The 26,588-nt window shown below is 41.5% G+C and overlaps 1 protein-coding gene across 1 annotated transcript; it reads left to right on the forward strand.

Annotated features, from left to right (window-relative positions):
• Positions 1–26,257, forward strand: CDH17 (cadherin 17). Its single transcript, XM_064648812.1, has 18 exons — positions 1–141; positions 2,891–2,960; positions 5,713–5,811; positions 6,468–6,605; positions 8,133–8,271; positions 9,474–9,632; positions 10,278–10,477; positions 11,940–12,071; positions 12,901–13,051; positions 13,764–13,979; positions 15,261–15,337; positions 16,632–16,823; positions 18,515–18,759; positions 20,388–20,518; positions 21,447–21,683; positions 23,575–23,691; positions 23,798–23,914; positions 25,397–26,257. The coding sequence occupies exons 2-18, from the start codon at positions 2,916–2,918 to the stop codon at positions 25,501–25,503; spliced, it is 2,502 nt and encodes an 833-aa protein (XP_064504882.1). The 5' UTR covers positions 1–141; positions 2,891–2,915; the 3' UTR covers positions 25,504–26,257.
• Positions 26,258–26,588: the final 331 nt, after the last annotated feature.

A 26,588-nucleotide genomic window follows, 5' to 3' on the forward strand; every position in this document is an offset into this window, starting at 1 on the left:
GCAGAATCTCTATAGGCAAGTCCGAAGAACTATAAACTGTGTGGATAAGCACAGACAGACACTGCCAACCTGTGCAAAGGTGATTCCCACAGCTGAAAGAAAGAAGCATTTTTAGAACAAAATAAGCTTTTCATGTCGCAGGTAAGGGATGATCTAACTGCTACTTAACAGAAAGATTTTAAAAGCTGAAGCAAGGGTTTTGTTAAAGGATTTTCAGACAGTGTTAGGAACTCAGTTGTCCCTGTGAAATGGATGACTGCTGTGCTAAGGCTTAGTCTGGTTTGTATTTGATTTGGATTGATTTCCTCTGTTTTCTCTTTGCTGAATTTGAACATCTGAAATCAATCAACTAAAGAAAATAGTATTTTTTTCCATGGAACCAAATACTTCTGATTGTTACTGATCTTTAACCTCGGGGAATATTCTTTGTTCTCTGAATGTTTATTATTGAAAGTCACTGGGATGTTTCTATGATGGTTATCCTAGAGATTTCTGTTCAGTCATGAGAACCATAAGGAATTATTAGGGATATAGTACTGAGATGAAGCTAAGAAATGAAGGACAAAATATAGCTCCAATCCTCAGCCAAACTCCAGGCTGCATTTAGTTGAGCTGATATTATTCTAATTCTGAAACTGCCTATTACTGAAAACTTTTGTATGAATCTATATATACTGAAACTCTATTATGAGTGACAGAGGAGTATGCATTTGGGTCTTTGGTCCTTGGCAGGGCAATGCTTCATGAGTCTTGGTAAGAGTTTCCAGCCAAAAATTAATGTTCAAGGGCTAATCTTCATGCACTTCAAATGGCATGACATAAGGAAAGGATGTTTATGTTCAAAGAAAAGGAAACAGCAAAGGCACTTATCATGCAAACTTATGAAATGGCTGTATTTCCACTGTTGCATTTCATAGTTGGATCTGGACAGAAGAACCCGGCTGTGACACAGTGCTGCAGGGCAGCCACATGAAGGAGTGCATTTTCCAGCATTTTCTGACCCCTCTAGTAAGGCTGCATGTGTCCCTTCCTCAAACTTTCTCCTCTCCATAGTAGGCCTTGCTCCTTCTCTTTTCCCTTAAAGCGGACCATGGTATCCCAGACCACCCCATACCCTTTTCTCCTATCCCCTGCTGGCCTCTGCTAGTACTTTTAGCTTCCTGGTGTCCCTCTACTGCTGGCTGGCCAAGGGGCATGTACAGCTGTGCCTCCCTTGCCAGGCACACGCTGGGCACAAAATGCAGCCTTACGCCTTGGGTCCTCTGTCCCACCTGGCTCCCCAAATTAGGAACGAATGAGTTTTTTGCTATTAAGTGCAGCTGAAACTGGCCAATGTATTCAGAAGAGAGTGACAAGAGGGGAGTGGAGAGGCTGTTGTACAGGCAGAGAAATTGAAAGAATTTTCATTGACTATCTAACTGAAAGATCAGCAGCAGTCCTGGCTTAAAGTGTCCTTCCAGGGGCTTCAAAGTGTCTTCTCCTTCTCTCTGCCCTGCCTGTGCCACCTCCTCTGGCTTCAGGAGGGCAGTGAGGGACCTGCTCGACAGGCATCCCTGCCAGGCAGCTACAGGGAGCTCAACTTCAGCATTCATTTCCTGACAAATTTAATGATTTTCCTGGTCACTTCCATTTTCAAAGGAGTGTCGTATTATTTTCTTCCAGTACTCACACATTTAGCTCCAGCCCAAGGAAAGAGCCTAGCAATTTCAAAGGGTGTAATTGCACACATATATAACCCTGCTTAGAACGGGATCTGGAAGATAAAGTCCTGTAGCATGTCCTAGAATGAGTGCTAGAGAGAACAGTGATGTGGGCAGTGGTTTCTATATGTACAGGTCCCCTTTTGGGTCAGCCACTGAGGAAAGAAAAGGAGGGGGAAGAAAACAGCATGATGGGAAGCCCAAGCAGAAAGGTGTCTGAAGGGAGCTGTGCCTCCACACTCTGTTCTTCTCCCTGGGAGGCTCCATGGGACAGAGCTGTGGTGGCTGCAGGATATTCACAGAATATTCTGAGTTGGAAGGGACCCACAAAGATCACCAAGCCCAACTCTTAAGTGAATGGCCTTGTATGGGGATTGAACCCTCGACCTTGGCGTTATTGGGAACCTGCTGTATCCAACTGAAGCAACCCACTCCCCCAATACCTGTAGGTGTGAGCCGCATAACATGGGGCACCACTGAAGATGGCAGCACAGTACATCAGCTTCACCTTTCTTCAGAAACAGCCTAGAAGTAGTGGGAAAGTAGGATTTCATTGTGAGAAACCCATCAAGTTTTCAGGAGGATGTAACACAAGTCGTGGAAGTGTGTGCTCAGCATTTCTCTGAAATTTGAGGCAGACAAATGCTCCTTGGACTTGGAAATTTCATTTCCAGTAACTGTGTTGTTTTAAGGGATGCAGATAACCTCAGGCTTCCTCTGCATCTGCAAGTTGAAGCAAACAGTTGTTTTTTAGGAACCAGAAGACAGATACCTTAAGACTGGTCCCTGAAAGACTTTCGTCTTACTGTGGTTGTGTTTTTCCTGTGAACATGTTGTTGTGTTCAGCAAAGGGGAAACGAAAATGGGGCTTGCGTGACAGAATCATTGTAACAATGAGGTTGCATGGCTTAAATTTGTGTACTGGGTTCAATCTCTGACAGCTCTTTGGGGCTCTCACAACATGTGGCACCTCTTGCACCATTGAGCACAGGTCTGATGGGCACAGGCTTCCTGGACAGCCTGGAACACCAGCGATCTTGCCTCCCATGGGCAGAGCTGCCCCTGGTCCTTCAGAGCTCACTCCTCAGCTCTCTCCCTGCAGCTTCAGGAAAGCTCAGCTGTTGCCTTAGTTTGCAAATAGACTGGGCCAACTCTATGACGTTAAAGTGACTGTCATCTCTTCTTTGCAGGACCTGAAGCAAAGCATATTCCAGTATGCTTAAGCTGTGTGGACTTCAATTGCTGCTTGTCATTCACTCGGTGAGTTACAGGTTTTCTTTGTTTATCTGGAGCAAATGGTAAAGGTTACCTGTGAGCCTCTGAACTCTAATCCATGGGGTATGCCAGCCTGCAGGTTAGGCTGGCAGTTGTGCCAGCAGAGGGGCTGTAACTCTGGGTGTGGGAGGGGGGGCCCCAAAATGTGTGTGGAATCTCACGGCCGAAAGCTAAGAAGACATCTCAATCATTACGAAAAAAAACTTTAAAAAGCCAGAAAGGCACCAATTTACCTATTTTGCCTCTTGTGCTTCATCTTTAGATATCACTGTTTCCAGTAACTGGATTTCATACTTTAAAAGATTTAAAAATACTGGAATAAATCACCGAACAGTGAAGACATCTGTATCATGTGTTCTATATTATAATCCATACGTGTGATGACATATTAAATGTATTCTAAGACTTATAATGGCACATAGTTTAAACTGTGCACATTAATTATGTATCCTCATTATTCTGTCTATGTGAATCCCTTTTCAGGGGATTTTCTGGAACTGAAATATATTAATTATGTTATTTATGGACCTCATGTATTAAATTCAATAGATTTAATGATGTTTGTAAAGGCTACAGCAGTGGTGGCTTCTACTTCACAATGAAAATTAACAGAAAAGGTTTAAAAAAAGAGTAAAATTCAAGTTCAGTAAAAAATGCCTTAGAATATGGACAGCCTGAGGGGTGGGACTGATGTGCCGTAGGGAGCACCTCCTTTTTCCTTCTTATTGCAAAAGCTGCTGCCCATGGCAGTGCTGACCCCCCCATGCAGCCACTCCGCAGGCATTATAGCCATCTTCAGAAGGGATGCCACTGGATATGGACCAAGGAGTAAAGTGTCTTTTCCCTTTCACTCCTGAGTAGTGATTCATGTTATAGACATAAGTTTGAAAAGATTTATGGTCCACATAAAATAATTTTAATCGAGAGAGGTGATATCTCTTACTTGCTTCACAGACTGCACTTTGAACTCGTTGGGTTTTATAGCATCAGCCTTTGTTCCTTCATGGCAAGGAACAGGATCAAGCAAAATCTGTCCACAAAATGGCCCTGAGAAACACCTCCAGGCTGTGCTCACTTCTGTGACACGGGAACAGCCTTAGCAGGTCAGGTTCAGGGTCCTGTTATCATGTCTGTGGCAGAGACCACAGTCGGCATTTAGCAAAAACAGTAAAGGGAAGCTGTAACTACTCTTTCCTGGATGTGTAACTATTAGATGGCTTTTTTTCATATTTTTCTTTTGACGCTAGAATTCACTAGCATCCCTCCCCCTCCTTCCCCATCTCTCACAGGACTCTGCTTTTCCTGTTGGCAAAGGGAGTCACAAACCCTTGTAGGCGAGGAAGGCAGCATCTCTGGCTATTATTAAGGAGAATCTGGTTTTATTGAAACACCACTTGTGACACACACACACACAGAGCAGTGCTTTAGGGTAAATTGTGCTGAACTTAGCTATGTTTTTTTCATAGGCAGAATTAAGTTTTCCCTTGGTAGTATGTAGACTGTGCTTTTCTGTGAGAGATTGAATAGCTGTCCCAGCAGCAATAGGACCAAATCCAGGGGAAAAGTCATGCAGCAGAGAACACGCACTCCCAGAGCTCAACTCCATGGGCTGTTGGACAGGGTGGTGCTGGGACTCTAAATGTGTAAAGCATAATAAAGTAATTTTTACTCTGGAAGAAAGGGAATTTTACCTGTGCAGCCAAATGATGGAGCCCTAATTCTGGCAGGCAGATTCTCAGCATTGGCAAGACAGGGAGTGAAGAGTAGGTATTCAAGGGAGTTTGGTCTTGCTTTTGGAGAAACAGGTAGATTATCTGAACCACACCTGAATTGCCTTGTGTGCAAGGGCTGCCCTTGGAGGCTCATTTTCGCTTTACCTTTTTTGTTTGAAAAAAGGAACAGCCCTGAAACATTAGGGCAGAAGTGTGTCTGGAGGTCTTGGGGCACTAGGGAGTGGTGGTTATAACACTCATTAAAAAATCAGCGGAAAAAACATGATGTGAAGATATTGCCAGACATTAAGAAAAAGACAGAGGCTGAGACAGAACCATATGGCATTTTTGCCAGCAGGTAGAAGACAAAGATCAGGAGGACATGTTTGCTCTGTCTGTGGCTTGCACTCATATGCAACTGATGTGAAGGCACAGGGCTCTAGTGACTGGTCCAGATGGCTATGGCACTGAGGGTGATGAGATAGGGGACCCAGAGAGGTCCACCTTGTTCCCTTACAAAAAAAGATTTGAATTACTGAGGAAATTATGAGGGATGCAGTCCCTATTCCTCCCCATCCCCAGGTGTGGTATTTGACCTTCAGACACATTAGTTGCCACAAGACCTTTTGACTCCTAGATGGGACATAGATGGTCCTGCTGGGGATACAGGGGTGATACAGCAACGATTTTCTAAACTTTCTTTTGGTCTCAGTCTACATTCATCTCTGCTGCTTCTGTTTGCTGTTGAAGGTAGATCAAATCTCATTTAATTATGTAGTGGTTAGAAAAGGGCAGGGGGCAGGTGTTTGTTCTCAAATTAATTAATAAATAACACTGCTTTTAAATATGGATGTGCACTAAAGAACCTAGAGATGTTCAGTGCAAACCAGTAAGAATCTCTGCTGTTATACTACAGCAAAATAACTCGCAAGAAGCTCAGTAGTAGTGGAAAGCTGCTGTTTGTGCATGGTGACAGCAGACAACCCTCAGCTGTTTTCCTCTATTCTTTTCTCTCTCTCTCACAGGCTATGTGCCTTAATCTGGGGGACCTTCATGTAACTGGGCCTCTGAAGGACATGAATTTCTCTATTCCAGAAGGAGGGGGTGTGCGCATCCTTTACCAGGTAATCAAGTGTCTCTTGTTATCCACTCTGGTCAAGACCCCCATAGCCTGCACTCAGAGACCACATATGGAGTGTTGTCATCTGTGTTGGTGGGAAGAACAGTCCCCCAAGAGGATCTGAAATTAATGTTTAATTCCTCTCTCTGGGAATTCGAGAGTCTACATGCAAACAACAGCAGACAACCCCCTCTATGAAACACATTTTTAAGAGGATATCCTAAGACAAGGATTAATAAAATCAGCATTCCTAGGGAACGGGTTTCCATGTAACTTGTGTCATAATTTTCCTTTGACTCTGAGGTTTTCTTCTTCCCAAAGCCATAACCAGAGGACAGATCCAGCTTCCAGGCAAACGGAGAATGTGTGTCACATTTTTCCATTCCCGTGCTCAGACAAAACCCTGTCCTAAGCAGACGTTTGCTTTGGAAACAAACTACAGTTGGGATTTCTTGCAGCATTAAGGAAATAATGTGAAAATTCCTCTGTTGAGGATCAGAAAAGAGCAGATTTGTTCGAGCAGACTCTCAGAATATCATTCTCCCAGCCAAACACACTTCTGGCAATAGATTTTAAAAGTCACAAAAGCATGGAATGATTTTTATTATGGTGAAAACATTGAAAAAGGATGATTTTCCCTCTGATTTTTTTCCGTTTTAGTTCACATCTGAGCCACCTGCTGTGACATTCAGATTGTCTGGTGATAAAGATGGAATAATAGACATTGCACCGGAGAAGGGCATCCTGTATCTCAATGGGTCTCTGGACTGGGAGACCAAACCTGTGCACTGGCTGCAGGTAAAGACTCAGTGAAAATCAGAAAGAGAGAGTAAATTCGCTCTCTTTTGGTAAACCTGAAATTAATAGAAAACTTTTGAAATTTCCAATTCTTTATTTTGTCTATGTTTACAGACAGCATTTTCACTTTTAATATTGAGCTTTGCTGGAAGACACATGGTTTCATAGTTCTGAAAGGCTGCACAGGAAAATGCTCCTTAGCGGAGGAAAGCTGTGTTGAGAAAACAAAAATTATCCTGATGCCAACACCAGTCCTTTAACTCTCTTAAAATATGGGAAAACTTGACTGGAAGTGAAATCTGGCCTCATGAATGAGTTTTGTTTGTTATCCCTGAAGACTGATAGGGTGAATTCCATGTCTGGAGTGGGAAAATAAACTATTGTAATCTATTTAGGAAGGCTATAATCTGCATGGTAACAAATTGTGTGAGTAAAAGACATTTAGACAGAGAGATACAGATCTAACCTACGTTAGATAACAGCAGAAAGCTGGTTTGCACATGTTGGAGTTTATTAAAGGAAAAAGCTTTGTGTGCTTGTCCTGCTATTGTACCCTTTTCATAAGGATCTCATTGTAAACACTGTTGGGTGTGGGACAGCGGATAGGCAGCCTTTTGGTCTCAGTATAGCCTTGTGCTGTTATTCTATGTCAAAAATGGTGGTGTTTTTTTCTGAGGCACTAGCAGCTGAGAAGGAAATGACCATGAGAGGATCAGTATCTGAACAGACAAAGTACATGATGATTTTTTAGCTAACTTTAGCTATCTTTTTAAAGTCTAACACTTCGGGTTTAATGGTTTCAAGTTCTCAGCTCTAAAGCACCCTTGAATTGGAATTAGAGAGGACAATTTTCTAGCTCCAGACATTAATCCTAAGCATGTGAATCATTTATAGACAAGAAGTGATGACAGAACTAAAAAATTATGCTTGTTTAGGCATAAATAATCATGATTTTGTCTACTATGTGCAAATAAAATAAAGTCTGACAGATGTAGTATATACTTGGTGCTTTAAAGTCAAAGAATGCTGGAGAATAAGAAGCCAAATTGTTGGGAAAAAAAGTCATTAAAAATAAGAATTAATTTTTCTTTACTAACCTTTAGATCAGCCTATTTACCTGGTTGATATTTATAATAGCAATTATTTATAAATGCTATATCATGTTGAGTTTTCTACTTGTTCTTTAGGAAGTATATGTTTCTGTTTAAAGAAAGACATAAATTCTGAGCTGTGCAAAAATACAAGTTGTCTACTGAGCCTGGAAGTGAGAAATTGTCCTCTGAAAAGTGCCATCAGAAGCACGAGTGGGTTCTTTTGTTTAGTTGGCATTATATACTGTGGCAAATTATTGCCGGTGAGCTACAGTGGCAAATTTGTACTTGTAAAGGGAGCTACCCAGTGATGACTCTCACCAGACCTGTGTCACAGTAGGAATGACTTGACATTTGACATCCTTATGTTAATTTATGACTTTTAATTTACCTACATGAAAATATTTCCTTGCTGTTGCTTCCTTTTGGAAATCAGGTGGAAAGTCTGGATGCAAATGGAAATGTAGTGAAAGGTCCATATGCTGTTACAATATATGTGGAGGACATCAATGACAACCCACCAGAATTTGACCAGATAACATATGCTGGAGTAGTGAGGCAGAACTCTCGTCCAGGTAATTATCTTAATAATTAAATATTATAGTTTATAGGAAGGTAGGTAAATTAAACAGGAAGATAAAGTGGGTGCTGTATTTCAACAAGCTACAAAATTACCAGTTTTCCTTCCCACAGGACTGTACAAAATAAGGATGAAAACCTGTATAAATATGATAAAAAGGCAAAGAGGTCACCACTATGTAGTGCAAAGAGATGAGTGTAATCAAAAATATTTCATAGTACTTATTGCTTTGCAAGTATCACTTAGCAGGCAAATATGACTGGTTTCTCCATTGCACTGAAAAAAACTCCTCTGCTAGAAGGAGTTTAAAGTTTAAAGGTTGCCAAAGACTACACAGAAAGAGAATGCTAAAAATATGTAACTCTTTGCACATCAGCGAAATAAAATGCCAGGGTACATATGGGATACGTATTTTCTGTAACTGATGCTTCTCAGAACATGGACTGAACCTTGGTATTTAGAAGAGAGTCTTAGATTATGGATTGCAGTGATCCAGTCCATAAGTCAGGAAAATATCAAAGAGCAGTTTCATCTTAGATATGAAACAAAAGACTCATACTACTGTTATCACTGTGACTACAGACACAAGAAGAAACTTTCACTAAAGAATATGCATATAAATCTCTGTGGGGTCAGAAAATCATTCTGAAATGTATTACTGTATTCTTAACTGCATCCAAGTCAGAAATATTTTGAAATTTACATTGGTGCTCGAAAGGTAAAATTTGAGTTACATTACCATGTATTTCTATATTTTTTCACTGTATAATTGTTCCTTTAATTAAAACTGTGTCACAGCTGTAGGTCACTTTTATCGAGGTGCTTTGGGCTGAACTGATTTGTGTAAGAACTGCAAAGTGTCCTTAAAAGAGAGATACCAGTGAGCTGCATTCTGGGTTCAGGCACTCTTATGTGGTAGATAGCTCTCTGCTGATTTAACTCTGTCACCTTCTTCATCTGCTGGTCTTCACATCTACTGTGATCCTACTGGTGGAGATGGGAGGAGGGGACCTGCGGGATGACATACAGTCAGTGTGATGTCTACACACAGTCATGGCTTCCCATGAGAGATGAAATATGAATCAATGGCACTTCCCCATAAGCTGCCTTTCTGGCTTGAGAGCTCTGCCTTGAATGGACTATATGTTGAGCTTTCAGTCTCTTCTCTTACCACTTTTTCTTCTCTAATCCAAATAGGCAAACCCTTCATGTATGTCCATGCCACTGACCGCGATAATCCTGCAACTCCCCATGCACAGCTGACGTACAGCATTCTCCATCATTTTCCCAACCCTTATAAAGAAATGCTTTTCCAGATCGATAATGTAACAGGAGCCATCTCACCAAGTAGGACAGGTATGTAAAAAGATTCTTGTTTTCAAAGAGCAAGCATGAGTTCCAGGGTGTACATAGGAACAAAACTACACAGGTCTGATGTTACATTCTGAATAAATGTAGTCAGTGGGACATACTCCACTGAGCCCCTGTTTTTGGGGAACTTGTTTTGTGTCCCACCAAATCCAAGAGAAGTTAGCAGAAATGTATATTGGGATCTAAAAGTACACTGAGAAGAGAAATAGATCCTCTGGCTCACAGGACTGAACTATGTCATATTTAGGGATTAATTCTCTTCCTTGAAATCTAGAGAACCAAAAGCAGTAACACGAAAAATGCAGAGGAAACTCAGTCAGCCATGTGATCCCAACTAAATTGCAATGATTTAGAAATGCCTGTCTCTTCTGCTGGGCTGAACAAGTGCTTAACTGGAGTGAGGGCATCTGCACAATATGAGACCACAGCACAGAGGTCTCATAGGATTACATCTACATGATGCTGTGCTGCATCATTCAGAGAAACTGCTTGCTGAGATTTTTCACAGAGGACCATCTAAGGAGTGAGTCTGAAGCAAATAAAGAAACAGTGCATGAAGGAGGCAACGGGGAGATGAAACATCCCTACAGCCTCTGCATTGTTTCACTTGACTCTTTGCTCTGTCTCTAGGCTCTTATTACTTAGATCCACAAAAGCAGGACACCTTCACACTTGTTGTTTCCGTGAAGGACATGGCAGGAATGTCAACAAATGCTTTCACCAGCAGTGCCGATGTGATCATCCATGTGAAGGAGAGCCTGTGGAAAGCTCCCGCCACCATCCGCATCCAAGAAAACTCAACCCAGGTCCATCCTGTCAACATCAGCCAGGTAGGCTCCTTGGCCACACTCCCTGCACTTCTTGGTGCCACAGAGTCGTTTCCTCCCAGCTAACTGGGAAGATTCCCCCACTGCATTCAACATTGGGCTCTTCAGAAGGACTTCAACACCTCCCAGTTATTTTTCATATGGTATCCTTTGGAAATGATTGTTAGTGTGGGTCTCATTGACTTATTTTTAGTAGGAAAGTTAACAATTTGAAGGTGACCGAGGTACAGTCAATACAAACATTAGAGTGATTGGACTTTGCCCTTCAATTTAGATGCAAAGTCCAGTCATGGGTCCTCCAGGCTTTGGGCAAATCAAGAGTTAGTCTGCTGAAGGTTATTTTGAGGTTAGATTCTTCCAGCTGCAGAAGAGCTTGGCAGGGGAGAAGCTTCGTAACAGCCCTGCTGTGGGCAGTCCCCCACAATCAAGAGACACCTTATGTGACCAGTTTTGTATCATGTAGCACACCTGCTACATCAAAAGTACCTAGGGAGGACTGAAACATCCTCCTTCACATCCTGCATTCCCATGGTACTCCTCTTTTCACAGTGCAAACACAAAATATTTTGCTGATAACTGCAGACCAATAGCAATGCATACAATCAGTACATATTAACTAACAGGCCAAGAGCCTTTCAGAAATATTTGTCTTTGAAAAATGCCTTGGCACTGACACCCTCAATGCCGTCATCCCTCGAACATGGCAGGATTCCCTGGGTCCTTTTTGCAAGAGTAATCGACTCGAAGCTATTCTCACTAGTCTCAGTGACAGACCAAGGAAGTCCAGAGTGAAAACATGCAGAAGAAAGATTACCATGCAATGGTGCATCATTTCTGGGGTCACTTGTATACAAATTTCATGTGGCAGCCAATGACGTGTTGATTGTGCCCAGGGAAAAATGAAATGCAGTTGCTGCTTTATAGTATGAAACATAAATGGTAATACTGACTCCTTCATTAATTTGACAGTCTGTGTACTTATTTCATTTTAAATCTGCAGCACCCCAGTAAAGATTCTTCATCGCAGACTTTGATGCATGCAAAGAGTGTGCACACACCTATGTGCAGATAGGTACCAGATAATTGTTTTGTTGTTTCACTTCTCTGAATTACATAAACCAAAACAACAGGCAGGAAGAGACAGTGTAAGGAGATGGAATAAATTAGTGTCAATTTAGGTCCATATCACAAAACCCTTCCTTAAAAAAATAAGTGTTGTAGCCTATCTGGACGGCTGGAGAAACTGGGGTACGATGGCTTCACCACACAGTTCAGAGAGCAGAGGTGGATTATCAGTCTGATTTTCTGCAGTTCATCCCAGGAGCTTGCCAAAGTGTTATTTTTCTGGCTTATGAAACTAACAGGAATGCAATCTTTTCTGTTTGTGGTCCAGAAATGATCCCTGTTAAATCTCAGTCTGCACTTCTGACTTCGTATCCTGACTTATTTTTTTGGTTTCTTTTAGGTGCAGTCAAATGAGCCAAATGTAACTTATGACATTTTTGAAAAAGAAAAGCTGCCCAGGCTCCCATTTTCCATCAGTCAGGATGGGGTTATTTATGTGACCAAGCCATTGGACAGGGAAGAAAAGGATACTGTAAGTAAACACATAAAACCTCACTGATGCGAGAGACCATAGCTGGAAAGTGATTATTGGTGTGGGAGTAAATATGAGAAAGCTCAATAGAAAGGACAGAGGGGGGAAAATGAATAAAAGCTTTGTTTCTTGCCACTTCTGTTTGGGAATGACTTGATATGTATGAAAGTGCAACATTATAAACAGCCTTCAGGTTGTTACCCTGCCACTGAGCTGGCGGTAGCAATCACTGCCTACAGCATGTATACAATGTACAACATGGATCACCTATGGCAGGATTGTAGGTGCATAAGCAAGAGATAGGTGGTGGCATTTGTGGAGGGCAGAAGATTTGGATGTTTCAGAACTGCTTCAGACCCCAGGAGCCTCAGAGATCTCTCCACACCAGAAGCAGAGTTTAACTTTGAATTGCAACTGTAAAATTACCTTGAAGTTTCCCATCTGGAGGTTTTTTAGACAGAAAACTCTCTGTTCCCTTTTGTTCTTGGAGGAAATTTGGGCACAGAATAGGCCAGAGATCAGATATGCTGGAGAAATTCTACCTCCAGGTGTAGCAGATGAGTTTGCAAAGTGACAAAAAGGAGTTATTCCCACTTTTCTTGAATTTTTGCAAGAGCAGGGCCAGAGTGCAGTCAAGGAATTTTAAATTCTTTTGAGAACTCGGACCTCAGGCACTGAGAGGTAATGGAAGAGTTCTGACAGAATGAAAATACTGAACACACGAGAGGACACTTCATTTGCGTGGAACGCCTCTCTAGTTACATATTTAAATGTAAAATATCATCACAGTGTCATTAAAAAAAATCTAATCACGCTATTCTTATTGCAGTATACGTTCTTTGTGGTCGCAAAAGATAACCAGGGAGAATTGACGGACAAGCCTTTGCAAATTCATGTTATTGTGGAAGACATTAATGACAATCCCCCTGTGTGCAAGCAGGCCCTCACTGTAATTGAAGTTCAAGAAAATGAAGTTGGAGGTAAGAAAACAGCTTCTATTAATTTATACACATCATTCTAGTCCTGTCATTGTTGCCAGCTGAGTGCAAATGAAGGTAGAAATTCTGATCCCAAAGAGTAAAATGTAGGTCTCCTAGACAAATGTTTTCCCATGCAAATAACCCTGTATTTTATGTGGAAAGGATTTCAACAACCTGAGAGGAGCAGACCCAAGACACCTAGTACAAAAATGTTGTTCCATTTAAAACATAAAATTGCATTTTCTCACAGTCACAGTTTTGGACAACTGCTTAGAGTATAAAAAGAAAAACACCCCTTTTATTACTAATACAAGAAATAATGCTCTAAAAGGGGTATGAGACCATTTTCCCTTGTCCAGATACTCCCCAATGACTTTGACTTCAGTGGACCATTACCCAAATCTGTCCCTAAATCTTCACATCAGTTATTTGGTTTCAGGACTGAAGTGCCTGTTGTTATAGCCACTTCTTCTGGTCAAAATACGTGGCCCAGTCCTTCTGGACTGCCCCAACCCTAAAACAGTAGGCTGAGATGTTAAAAGAAAAACTCCCAGAAGTGAAATTATTGTGTCTGTCACAATGTTTTCCATGCAGTTTTATTTTTACTGACCCTCTACTCTTTGCATTGGTATCACTGTTGCCAGTGTATACCTCTGTGGAGAAACAGGACCACTGCATTATCTACCTGACTCTGGTGTCTACTCTGCCACAGGAAGCAATATTGGCACCCTGTTTGCTACAGACATGGATGAGGAGAACACCCTTAACTCTCGCCTGCGGTTCAAAATCAAAAGTCAGGTTCCTGAAGTTCCCACAAGCAATTTGTTCTATGTTCAGCAAGACACCGGGGTTTTGCAGTTAACTGGTCGTTCCTTAAGCAAGTTGTATGCATCCAACTATTCGTTGGAGGTGCTGGTGACAGATGGAGGTATGTAATGCCTGCTGTTAAACACTGGAACAGCTCTGTTGACACTGGCATCCCCCGTGCTCAGTGTCCAAGGGATGTGAGAAGAGACACGGAAGATTCACTGCATGGGCAGTAGCATTGAAAACTGTCTTGCTCTGGTGTGGTACTTGCCTCATTCTTGAGACACAGGGCAGTTAATCATGATTCATAGTGCAAGCATGAAAGAAAACCAGCTCTAGGTCAGAGTGTGGCTAAATTGGGAAGCTTGTTAATAAGTTCTCCAGTGAGAGATTTCCTTCCACATGGTAAAAAAAAATGAAGAGATCATGATTGTGATTTTCCCCCAAAATCTTTCAAAGGGACTTACTGAAAAAAAATCAAGAAATTAAGCACAGATGCTCAGCAGTCCAGATAATGTATTTGAGAACATTAAGAGCTGAAATTAAACTTTGAAAAGAACCTCGTCCATTATGTAAGTTCCCAAGAGTTGTTTGTGGTTCACTGAATGGAAAAGAAATTGAGCGCCATGCTAAAGCTTAAAGCTTTGTGCTGGAGTCTTTATAGCTAAGCAAAACTTATAGATGGAGGAACTGGCATGTAAAGAAAGAAGTGTGACATGTCTGTAAATGAAATAGCATCATTTAGGTAGAAGATAGAAAACCTTGCAGAGGGAAAAGCTGGTGATTTGTTTTGGATGCTTATTGAGATTTCATCCAAACAGTTTACTTAGAATATTCCTTAACTTTCAGCTCATGAAGTACATCTGTAAAACACTAAAATCCAGCTACATATGAACAGCACATGACCAGACATTTTATGCTTTAAACCCACAACCCTCCTTTGCTATGGATGCCCTCTGCTCATGTAGTGCTTAGATTTACACAGATTTGAAGTTTAAGTCTGGCTGTAACAAAAATGAGGGTGCTGCCTGATGGCCTGCCAACAGGACAAGGTAGCATAACAACCCAGGACTCACTTTTTGACACACAAAAGTGATGCTGAGAAAGCTAACACAATTCACAGCTATCATCATCCTGGTAAAGGGATATGGTTTAAAAAGTGAAGGACATAAAATGAAGCAGGATGGGACGATGCTCAAGAAATTGGAAAGGTGAATGGTAAGATAGAGTGAGGTCATCAGTGACCCAGAGATATTTGAGATCAAGTGCTTCTTATAACAGCGGGACTTTGCTTGGATTGGGCAATCTGACAGTGCTCACTTTTGCTCACAGTGAACTGTTTTGGAGGAAAGTTATTTTTGGCAGAGGGGCTGCTGTGACATTGTTTGTCTCTTCCATGCAGCATTTGAAACAATCTGTGACGTGGAAGTACATGTCATTGACATCAATGATCAAATTCCCATCTTTGAAAAATCAGATGTGAGTATTTTTAACATTGTTTTGGATGCTTTTGACAATTGTTTGAGTGTATGTTCAATGTCTGTACAATGTAAATGGGAAACTAACCATTTACAGAACAAGTAACAGAGTAATCCACTACTGAAAATAAAGGCAGAGTATTGCTGCAAGCCTGTATATAGGCTCTATCTGAACAGTGAACACTGGGACTCACTCATAGTTAATTCTCAAATTTAAGGTGATTTGCTCAGTGGAAAACCACATGTACAGAAAGAAATTATTCTATTAAAGCAGTTTATTCCAGAAGTGTAAATTCTGAAAGAAAAGGGGGAAAGAAAAGCTTTTAAAATTAATTAAATAGCTAATTGGAAAAAACCTAACATCGCCCAAGTTCCCTTCCAAACACAGTATTAATGCACCCAAAACAGCCAGAAGGTGGATGGAAATCAAAGGCCCTATTTGGTTTGAATAGGAATAGCACAGTGATCCGTGCCCAAACACATACCTGCTGGCCCTCAGTTCCAGAATGGGCATCAGGCTCTTGCCTTTTCCTCTGGTGGAGGTGCTGGCATCTGGCAGAGAGAACTGCAGACCTCTTGTGACTTCTGCCTGATGGCCCAAGCCTCCCTTGCAGACACTGAAGTGGCTGAAGTGCCTACATATAGGTGTCCAAGCTCCCACCATTCTTGTAGGCAATGCAGGCAGTGAGCTCAGGACAGCTGTCTGGCCCATCCAGTGTAGGTGCCCTTTTTGGAAAGCTTTGTTGCTTTTGGGGCTTTGCTGACTGCATTGCCCAGGTCTCTGTGGATGGCAATGGGAGAATAGTCACATGCAGACTAGGTGCCTACATAGCAGGTTGTACACCTCGCCTCAAGGCCTCAGTACTGGAGCTGGTCTCAAGATGAAGCTTCTGGATGAGGGCATGCATCAATCAGAGTCAATGGAGCTGAGATGCTAATGTGGCAATAGTCTATGGTGCATAGAGCAATTAAATATTTAACAGGGAGTGGCCAGAGTGCTCATGGGGTACTGAGGAGCTGTGCTGTCCATGCTACTGTGAGCACTGCATGAACCATGTAAGTGGTTACAACAGAGGAAGTGAAGGATTGTGAATGTTGCTGTACTAGTAGTCTACCCACTAACATAGATCCCATCACTTTTGACAAATGTGTGGCTAAAAACTTCCCTCCCTCACTTGGCTGGTGTGGGTTAGAATACATTCATGTTTGTGGGTTGCAAACTTGTTGTAGTGCTCAAGTTTTTGTCCACAGATGGTGCTTGGTGTATCATGTTTCAATGATCTCTCTCTCTTCAGTATCACAACGTGACCATTGCAGAAAGTGTCCCAGTAGGAACTGTGATATTAGAAATTCAAGCTCACGATGGAGATGAGCCTGACACAGGGAGCTCCCTCATCATCTACCAAGTGCAGGAAGGAGATCCAAACAACACATTCATCATAGACACAGATGCTAAAACAAACCGAGGGTTCATCAAGATTAACAAGGTGAATAGATGGATTCATTCTTCTCCTTTACTGTTATTTATTTGTCATAAACAGTAACAGCCTTGGTGATGATTTGCAGGGAGTGGTGTTGGCTAGTGGAGGGGTGAGGACACTCTAAGCATGGTGCAGACTGCAGAAGGCTTCACTCTTGGGGTCAGGCACTGTATCTGTGAAGTGGTCACACACACCCCCCTATCCTCCTGCCTTTGCTGTCCCCTGACCACCAGCCATCAACAGCAGCTCCCTTCACCAGCTTGGCTGCTGGCTCCTTCTCCAGCAGAGAACGAAGGCCAACAAAGTAGGTCCTTTTGTACCATAAAGAAAAAAAAATTGCATCATTTGAGTGATTTTGCAGTTGCATAGGAAAAGAGAAAACCAGTTAAATGCTTCCATAGGCTATGGTGGTAGTGGCGGGTGGTGATGGGGCAGGTTCTCCTCCCTGCTGTTGCTCTGGGCCATTGGTGGCTTTTGCAATGGGAGGTGAAAGTGAGGCTAGCAAGTCTCAATGTCAGGATGGAGAGACAGTTTGTTCCTGCTGAGGGAAACATTGACTGCAACAAAGCCAAGGCCAGCATGTGCTGCATTGGGTGATACAGTTCATATGCTGAATGCTGGAGACATGAATATGAGGAATGCTGTCAAGGACCAAGAATCGGAATGGGAACGATTCCAGAAATGGAAAAATATGTACAGCGATTGAACGGACTTTATGATGCAGACTTTATAGTTATTACGTACACACACATTGTATGTTCCCCCAGAGTTTGTGTCTTCTGGGCAAATCCCGGCCTGTTCACCTCCCTGCTCCTCTGTTTCTCTGCCAATTGGCTGGAGAAGCTGCAGACAGGAGGCAGCCTCCGTTCGCCCTTTCCTCCCCTGGTTCTGCCTGCGTTCCTCCCCTTTTTGCCCTGTCCCTACCTTGGTTTGTCCCCTCGCTTGCCTGTCTCATGCTCCACCCTGTGTTCTGGCCCTTTCCCCTCCCAAGCAGACAAAAGACGGAGTGCACACGCGAAAAAAACATTCTACCTGCACCCCACCCTCGTGTCCCGGACTTGTGTAGTGCCATGGTCCTCCCCCCTTCTCGAACCGCAGCAGAATGCTTTTGCTGTGTCCACGAATTTCAACAGCAAAATTGCTCTCCCTTTGAAATTAGCCTTCTTAAGGTGCTTGGACTATGAGTCCAGAAAACTTATTGCTCATTTTCCAAGGGGGGTACCATGTTGTATGCAACCAGTTCACGTGCTGCTGGCCAGGCCAAGGGCAGGCAGATGCAGCGTTTGGTGGACCATCTTCAGGATCAACCTCAGTGTCATTTTTTTCCAAGGAGGCGATTGTGAGAAACTCTGCAGTGTAACAACCCTTGCATGACCTTTGGCACCCAGAGTTCCTTTGAGGCCTTCTCATACAGAGCTATAAATACTAGTCCTGTAAACAGGATATAGTTATTAAATTTAGGCAGGTGGCAACATTATTAGAAAATGCAGTTGTTGAGGAGGCCCCTAAACTGGCATATGGTTTCATTTAAATTGACTGTTCTCAGTGTCATTTTTCTCCTGACAGCTCTCCCTTGTTTTGTCTGTACCTGGGATGCAATCTCCTCCTTGATAAGAGGGGGACTTGTGGTTTCTCACTGAAGCTCTTCATGGCAGCAGGGTCATTGCTTAAAGCACATTTTTCTTTTTCTAATCCAGGCTCTTGATTTTGAAACAAAGCCAGTGTACAACCTGGTGATCAATGCCACAAACCCCGAACCGCTGGTGCCAGGAGTACAGTACAACTCAAGTTCCCTTACCTTGTTTAAAGTTTTCTTAACAAATGAGGATGAGCCACCTGTTTTCCTCAAGCCAGTTTACAAAGAAGAAGTGTCTGAAGACGTTCCTGTCAACACCCTGGTCATGACTGTGGAGGCCTATGATCCTGAGGGGGATTCTGTACGGTAAAAAAGTGTGACTGTAATTAATTCATTGAATTTAGTATTTCGAAAATTGTTCTAAAGAAGGTACGAGGAAAATATGCCCAATATTTGGCATGCAGGAAAATACTTTTTTTACAGAAATCTTGTTTCCTAGTAGAAAGCAGAGGTGTGGTGGGGTGATGGCCAGTGACCCACCTGCTGGACAGTGCTTTTCTGACCAGATTTCTCTCTGTACTGTGACAAGCATCAGCCGGTGGGGCCCTTGAAACAGAAAACCACTAGGGTAGAAGGCCAATATATTTCTCCAGGAAAAAGGCAGCGCTGGTCTGAGAATAACAGGTTTTCCATATTCATAATGCCTTTAACAAATGAATGAAGAATATACTGCGTACCCTTAAGAACCACTAGGAGAGTAGCTGCTCTTCATGTCACACAGGAAACCACATATGGCTTTTCTCCATCAAAACACACAACCTCAAGTCTGCAGTTAACAATTAATTCATTTTCTTTCCCATCTGTCAAAGATAATAAGCTTGCTTCTACTACTGATGCAAAGCTCTGTACAAGACAACTCCTGTGCCATGTTGCATGGTGTAAATGTACCTTACACAGTAGAGTCAGATAGGAGAATTATCTGGGGCTCTTGCTGCACCATTCTCAGCTGGAATGCTGAGAATCAACAAACAGTTATCGAAATTTAACTCAAATTTAGCAAAACACCAAGTAGTTAATAGAGTTGTAGAATATAACTCTTAGGCCTCCAGTGGATTTTTATTCCCAGAGGTTTCTCATCTGGCTTTCTACTTTCCCCTAACTTTTGGCAACTTATCACGTTTGGCCTTCTGTCAAACTGGTTTGAAAGTGAGCCACATAGTCCAGAAGCTCCAGGGGATGATGACAGAGACAGATGACAAATATTCACAAATACATAAACCACATTTGTGCTAAAAAATAGATTAAAGAGCATAAAATAAAAAGTATAAAAAGTAAAAGATGTACAAGCATGTTAGCATGCTGTTTCTAATGTAAGGGGTACTGAAAGAACAAAAACTTTGAGTGAGAAGGTCAGGTTGCTTCTACTCAAGCAAGTGCCTGTGCTTTAACTGGCATATTCATGATTAAATTTGTATAAGTAAATACCCAGAGACCTTGGTGTTTTTTTAAACAATGATATAAAGGCAATTATGTGGTGATGTTTAAAGCACACTCTGTTTCAAGTCTATACAATGGTAATTGCTTCTGTCAAGCTTCTCCAGACAGGCAGCAGATATCCACTGTAGTCCAGCTGGGGATCCTGTTTTCCCTGGCTAATACAAAATAGGGTGTCTGGCTGCACTGCTTCCTCTTCCCCCCAAGCCTTTGGCTTGTGCCCCCAGCGAAACCAAGGCATGGGAAATGCAATGAGGAGAGAGTGACATGGAGTAGTGGTGGCATTTCCATGGTTCTGCTCTCACTCTTATTCTGGATGATTTTGGCCTCTCTTCTTCTGTATCTCCGGCTTGGCTGTAGTACTGTGACTTTTCCAAGAACCCTGTCTTTGAGTACAATTGTAACCAAGCTGCTTGGCTAAAATCAGTTTGCTTTGTCAGATTCTTTTTCTGCTTCAGAATAGTGTATGTGATTTTGTTTTTCCCTGTTTCTTTCGAAAGATACTCCTTAGAAGGTGATGTGAAGAAATGGCTGAGAATTAATTCAATCACTGGGCAGGTATACACTGCTTCCCGTTTGGATCGAGAAGAAACAGAAATGTACACAATAGATGTTGTTGCAACAGAGCTGAGTAAGTGACGAAACAACCACATATACACACAGAGGAATCACCTGTCCTTACTCTTTTATGAGGAATTATCATACCTCCCATGACTAAACCCATGAAAAGTACAGGAACATGTATCCTTAGATATACATCCTATGATGTATCCTGAGAAGTATATATTTCTTAAGATTTTAACTTTCTTAAAGAAATCTTGATGCTGTAGGTAATGAGGATTAAAACAGTTTTCATGAAGTTAGCTACCACGTGATCTTATATTTGCTTGAGCCACATGACATATAAAGAGGGTTAGAATTTCTTTGGTGTTTTCAGCTTCAACATTTTCTGCCACTTTTTCCTCTATAGCTGTAAAGATTTTAGTCTTTCTTACAGATATGTTTAGGCTTCCTGAAAACATACCTGGAGAGTAGTCTGCAGCCTTGTACAGAATTTCATTCTATTATGAATAAAACTAATATGCTATCAACTCTGAAATATATTAGGGCTTCTAATCCCAGCCATTAGAATCTTTCAGTATTGACTTGCATTTCCTGTATGCAGAAGAGAGGTGCAAAACTTAAGGATTTTCATGCTTAAAAGAGCTCCAAAGAGCACTGGTCACCTTGGATATGATCACTTACTAGATATGATGGTCTGTCTGCCTCCTTACCCTTGCTAGTGCTCTGAAGTAAGCAAGAGCTGGTGATAAATAAACCATACTTGTTAAAAAGTAGTGGCAACTACCATGAATTCCTCAGGTCCTCCTGAGACCTTGCCTCTGCAACCTTCAGACACAATGACACTCTTCACTTCCTTCCAGCTCTTTCACCAGCTTTGTTTCTGTCCTCTGGACATGTTGATAGTTATTGATACCTCTAGAATAGCTGCAAATGCAACAACCCAGCATGTGAATTCAAGATGTCCATGTAACTTTGCATTCTGTTAAACTCTACAGATAACGCAGCTCAGAAATCCAGAACACCCTTGATTCTCCACTTACAGGATGTGAATGACAACCTTCCATATTTAGTTAAGGATAATCCTGCTTTCTTCTGCTACCCGGTCAAGGGAGGAGAGAGAACTCTGATTCAAGCTACTGATGCTGATGAACAGTGGTTTTATTCAAAATTTACATTTTCCCTTCCGGATGATATTAATACAAGAAATAATTGGGAAATCTCAAAAGTCAATGGTAAGCTAATACAGCTACTCTTACAATGATATGGGACTCTCTTAGTACTCTGGGAAATACAAAGAAATATTTAATTCCTTTTCACTCCTGTTATTGCATATCCAGTATTCCATGCAGAAAAAAAATTAGGTTGTTGAGAACACCTAAGTCATTAATTATTTTTTTCAAGAGATGACATGTAGCATGTTGCAAGCTAAAATCTCATGAGTACTTGTGAGAGGAGAAGCAGGTAAGAATGACATGTACTATGTGCTTAAGGACTACGCATCACTGATGAAAAAGAAACAGAGCAGTTTGCAAACTGTACATTTCTGACATTTCCTGTGCAAAACAAAGTCGTGCCTCACAAACTGAATGGAACTCTTTGAAGGGGGCAATAAACGCAAGGATAAGTGCTTGGCTGATAGAACCTGTCTGAATTCATAAAATGTGTTTGATGAAGTGTCCCACTAGAGAAAATTGGGTTGCCATGGTGTTAAAGGGACAAGTTATGAAAGGATAAATATTAATTTAAAATTCAGGAGCTGGAGTAAATGGTCAGCCCTTGCAGTGAAGGGAATTCACGTGTGGTTTTCCAAAGGTTTTTTTGCTAGGATCTGCATAATTCAATACATATAAGTATGCTATGAGAAGCCAAAATTTACTCATTATACAAAGTTATTGGAGTAGGAACCAAGTGTGAAGAATTTCAGAACATTCTGGCAAGACTGAGTTGGCTGAACAACAACATAGCAGATGCTAATGGACCCTGAACTCACAAACTCACTTTTGAAATCATGGGTGCTGAGCTGGCCATTATGAGTCAGGAAGGCGACCTGTAAGCAGTTTCACGGAAAAGTGAGATCAATTTATCAGCAGTGTTCAGAAAAGCAGATCAAATATTGAGAATTACTAGGAAAGAACCAGAGAAGATAACCAGAGAACACCATTATGCCCTTGTATAAATCCATGATTTGTTCAAATATTGAATTCCAGTCTCTCTATCTCCACAAAGATGCAGTATAACTGGAAACAGGTTTTGGTTAACAAGGATAATGAGAGTTATAAAGTAGCCTGATATAAGAAAGTGCATAGGAGCAGCAAAGTAAGCTACTACCTTTTATCTTGGAAGACAGTAGGGAAAAAATATGATAGAGAGTTATAAAATCATGAATGCTATGGTCAGAGTGGCCAAAGGTTCATTCTTTGCCCTCTCTTCCAGTATACAAACCTAGGAACCTTAAATGAAGCTTGTGGAGTTATTTCCCGTGCAGATAGAATGAGGAGCTAATTGACTTTGGAACTTGCTGTCACAGGATGTTGTCTAAATTTTCTACAAGTTCAAAGCAAGAAATTACATCTTGCTCAAGAAGCCCCTGAGCTGAAAATTGTTGAAGGAAAAAATAAAATATATGCTCGCAATCTCCACTTGATCTAAAAACATGATCCTGACATTAGTAGAACTTTGATCTGATCTCAGTGGCTGTTATAGGCTTTTCCAAATTTTAAAGTGTCTCAGATGCAACTGTCTAAGTGGACTAGAAGGATGGCCCATCCTACTAAATTACTTTGTGAACAATTTAAGATGGTATTGGTCTCTATGAGTATAGAGGGCTATTCTTGGTTTAGATGTGATGCTATCAGTGTTGCACTACCCAATGTCAGATTTGGGCCGGCGTAGAAATCAGGAAGGAAATTTTATGATTGTATTATGCTGGAGGCCAGACTAGGCTTTTGGATAATCCCTTTTTAATTCATGTCTGCAAGCCAATGAGACCTTGAAAGACAGGGAAAAACAGGAACTACCATCACATGCAAAGCAACCGTAAAAAAAGCACATTTGCAACTGGTATGAATGTTGAGATAAATTTCTTTCTTATGCTGACACGAATGTCCCATTTCCTACTTACAGCTACTCATGCTTACCTCTCTCCAAAACATCCTAACTTTGAAGAGAAGATTTATAACGTTCCAATAATACTTAATGACAATGGAAAGCCAGCTTTGGAAAACAAAGTGCATCTTAAAGGTATGCTGTGCACAGAACTACTAGTTTCAAGACAGCAGGTATATTTATGACTGACCAAATGTAACTACTAAACTTCTCATTAACCTTATGGCATTTCTTTTTGCAGTAAACATCTGCAAGTGTTCAAGTGAAAAGTCGTGCTTTATTGAAGTAGAGCGTCAGCACTCCTTGCCAACCGCCGGGCAGGCAATTGGGATTCTAATTGCTGTCCTGCTCATCATTGGTAAGTCACTTTTCTTGGCTGATTTGAAGCCACATCTCTGAGATATGGTGGTGCTGCTGCATTTCTGACACTAATTCACTTGTTGGATGAAGTTTTGTCACGAATGCTGCAGGATGAAAGAGAGGAGATCTCATGATTGTGTATCATGATTGCTGAAAACTTAAGAGTTTGGTCTCAAGAAATTAGCTTTCTTTACTTCGTGCTTTTTAATCAACATATAATGGCATAGCAATCAGCTAGGACAGAAGAAACTGCTGCACTTGTAGCATATTGTCACTTCATTGTTACCTACTGCCTTTTCTTTGTCAAGGAAGGGATTGGAGCCTTGTCTTGGGCACCCAGATTATAGTGACAATATTGAAGTTTCCAGGGATGTCACACTTAAAATATCTGTACCCGTAACTTATAGTTATGATTTTATTCATTTATTTCAGCTTTGTAGGTTTACCTTATTCATATGGAGAGTTACTCTGAACTGTGGGAATTTGCATGAACAAAGTATAGTTACATTGTTAAGCAGTACTGAATGGTATTATGTTCTTACAGGCTCGAGCTGATGCAACTTCAACAAGTAGCTTAAAACTTTTTTCAAAACAAGACAAAATATTTTTTAGTATTAGGATAGAATAGAATATTTCAGTTAGAAGGGACCTACAACGATCATCTAGTCCCATTGCCTGACCATTTCAGGGCCGACCAAAAGTTAAAGCATATTTTTAAGGGCATTGTCCAATTGCCTCTTAAATGTTGACAGGTTTGGGGCATCGAACACCTTTCTAGGAAGCCTTTTTTAGTGTTTGACCACTCTCTCAGTAAAAAAATGCTTCCTAATGTCCAATCCAAACCTCCCATGGTGCAGCTTCAAACCATTCCCACATGTCCTATCCCTGGATACCAGGGAGAAGAGCTCAGCATCTCTCTTCCCACTCCTCATGGAGCTCTAGAGAGCAGTGAGGTCACCTTACAACCTTCTTTTCTCCAAACTAGACAAGCCCAAAGTCCTCAGCCACTTCTCATAGGACATTCCTTCCAGTTCTTTCACCAGCTTTGTTTCTGTTCTCTGGGCACATTCCCATTCCTTAACATCCTTCAGTTGTGAGGCCCAGAACAGCACATTGTGCTCAAGGTGAGGTTGCACCAACACTGTTGGAGTGGGACAGTCATCTATCATGACAAACATGACAAATCCCTGCTCAAAGGGAGGAAGGCCAAAATAGACACTTTGCCATCTGATCAGATCCTAGAGGTGAGGTTCTTCTCTGGGGGAAGGCCTCTGAGCCCCAGGGCAGTTGATCCTGCCCACCAGCTCCTTGGGTCCATGCTATTGGTCCAAGGCTTCATGGTCATTCCCCAAAGCTGTTTGTTTCTATTCAAGAGGTAAAGCACCATGGATATTACAGTGCAGATGTCAGGGCCCTTGCTGAAACATCTTTTTAGAAAGTTTTCTCTTCCCTTTACTGATGAATGCTCTCTGTTTTTCAGGTGCCATTTTAGGGGGTGCATTTTTCCACATAAAATACAGACAGAAAAATGAAAAGAGCCATCCCAAAGATGCAACAGATAGTGCTGAACTCAACAGACTGACTTAAAGACTGTTTCATCAAGTGACAAAATGTGGCAAAAATGCCCTTTGGGTTGTGAGTAAGTGAACTTTGCAGCTCCCAAAGCCCAGAAGTCTACTATCACAAACTGAGGATAAAAACATGTTAAAGCAGACTCCCAGGGGTTTGGCCTCACTTTTGTATGTCATATTATTCAGTCACAAAACAAAAAACATACATAGTCTTCAGCAGCAGCTGCTATAAGCATATCAGCTTTGACTGAAGTGTTAACACTAAATGCTGAGCTCCTGCAAGGATCAAAACATGGGACAATCCTTCTTTGTTTGACAGCTGAAGTAAATATGGACTTTGCAGAGGACTACATTTTATCGACCTGCACATACTTGTCTCTTTCCATCTCAGTAAGTCACTGAATAGCAGATAAGGGAATAAAGTCCTGCGCTGCCTTTGAAGATGTCCCGTGAAATGATAGGAATCTCTAACTCTCAGCAAAGGAGGTCCTAAACATATTGCAATCTGTAATCCGTCCTGAGTCATGCCTGCTTACATTATGCTGAATTTGTACTAACTATGTGACATTTCAGTTTTTCATTTTTGATACCCACAGAGTAGAACCAGTTTGTAAAGTGCCATGGCCTTTCATTACAATTTCCAAGTTAAAAAAACAAACCATGCCAAGTCATGTAGACTTGGGTAATATGCTGTTGTATCATACTGCTGCAAATATTGCTCTTGCCCCCTACACATTAGTTAAGAATAAAAATGTTCTTTAAAGTTTTTAGTGCCTGCTTATTTTATAAAATAAATTAAAAAAAAGAGAGCGTACATGACAGCAAACCATTGCTGCTTGGTTACCTATTGTGTTTAACCCTCATTTTCATGTAATACAGATTAAAAATGGCTCTTAGGCAAGTGATGTGTCCAGCTGATTGAAGATGCAATGATTGCTGGAGGCATTTCTATCTTAGTTACAGTAAAATGTACTTGAGCACAGGATGACACTCAGGAAAGGAAAGCCTTTCTCCTGACAGCATGCCTTTAGAAGGGCGTTTTTGGTGACAGTCTTTCTTTTAAACTGTAAATAAAAGCTGACAAATATTGTGTTAAACTAA

Source organism: Pseudopipra pipra, chromosome 1 (assembly GCF_036250125.1).
Source record: "Pseudopipra pipra isolate bDixPip1 chromosome 1, bDixPip1.hap1, whole genome shotgun sequence".
Lineage (NCBI taxonomy): Eukaryota > Metazoa > Chordata > Aves > Passeriformes > Pipridae > Pseudopipra > Pseudopipra pipra.

Excerpts from the sequence above, each read along its gene's own strand:
- CDH17 (XM_064648812.1), top strand. The coding sequence starts at position 2,916 with ATGCTTAAGCTGTGTGGACTTCAATTGCTGCTTGTCATTCACTCG. Across the intron at positions 2,961-5,712 it reads TGCTGCTTGTCATTCACTCG|GCTATGTGCCTTAATCTGGG; the intron begins GTGAGTTACAGG and ends TCTCTCTCACAG. Across the intron at positions 10,478-11,939 it reads ATCCTGTCAACATCAGCCAG|GTGCAGTCAAATGAGCCAAA; the intron begins GTAGGCTCCTTG and ends GGTTTCTTTTAG.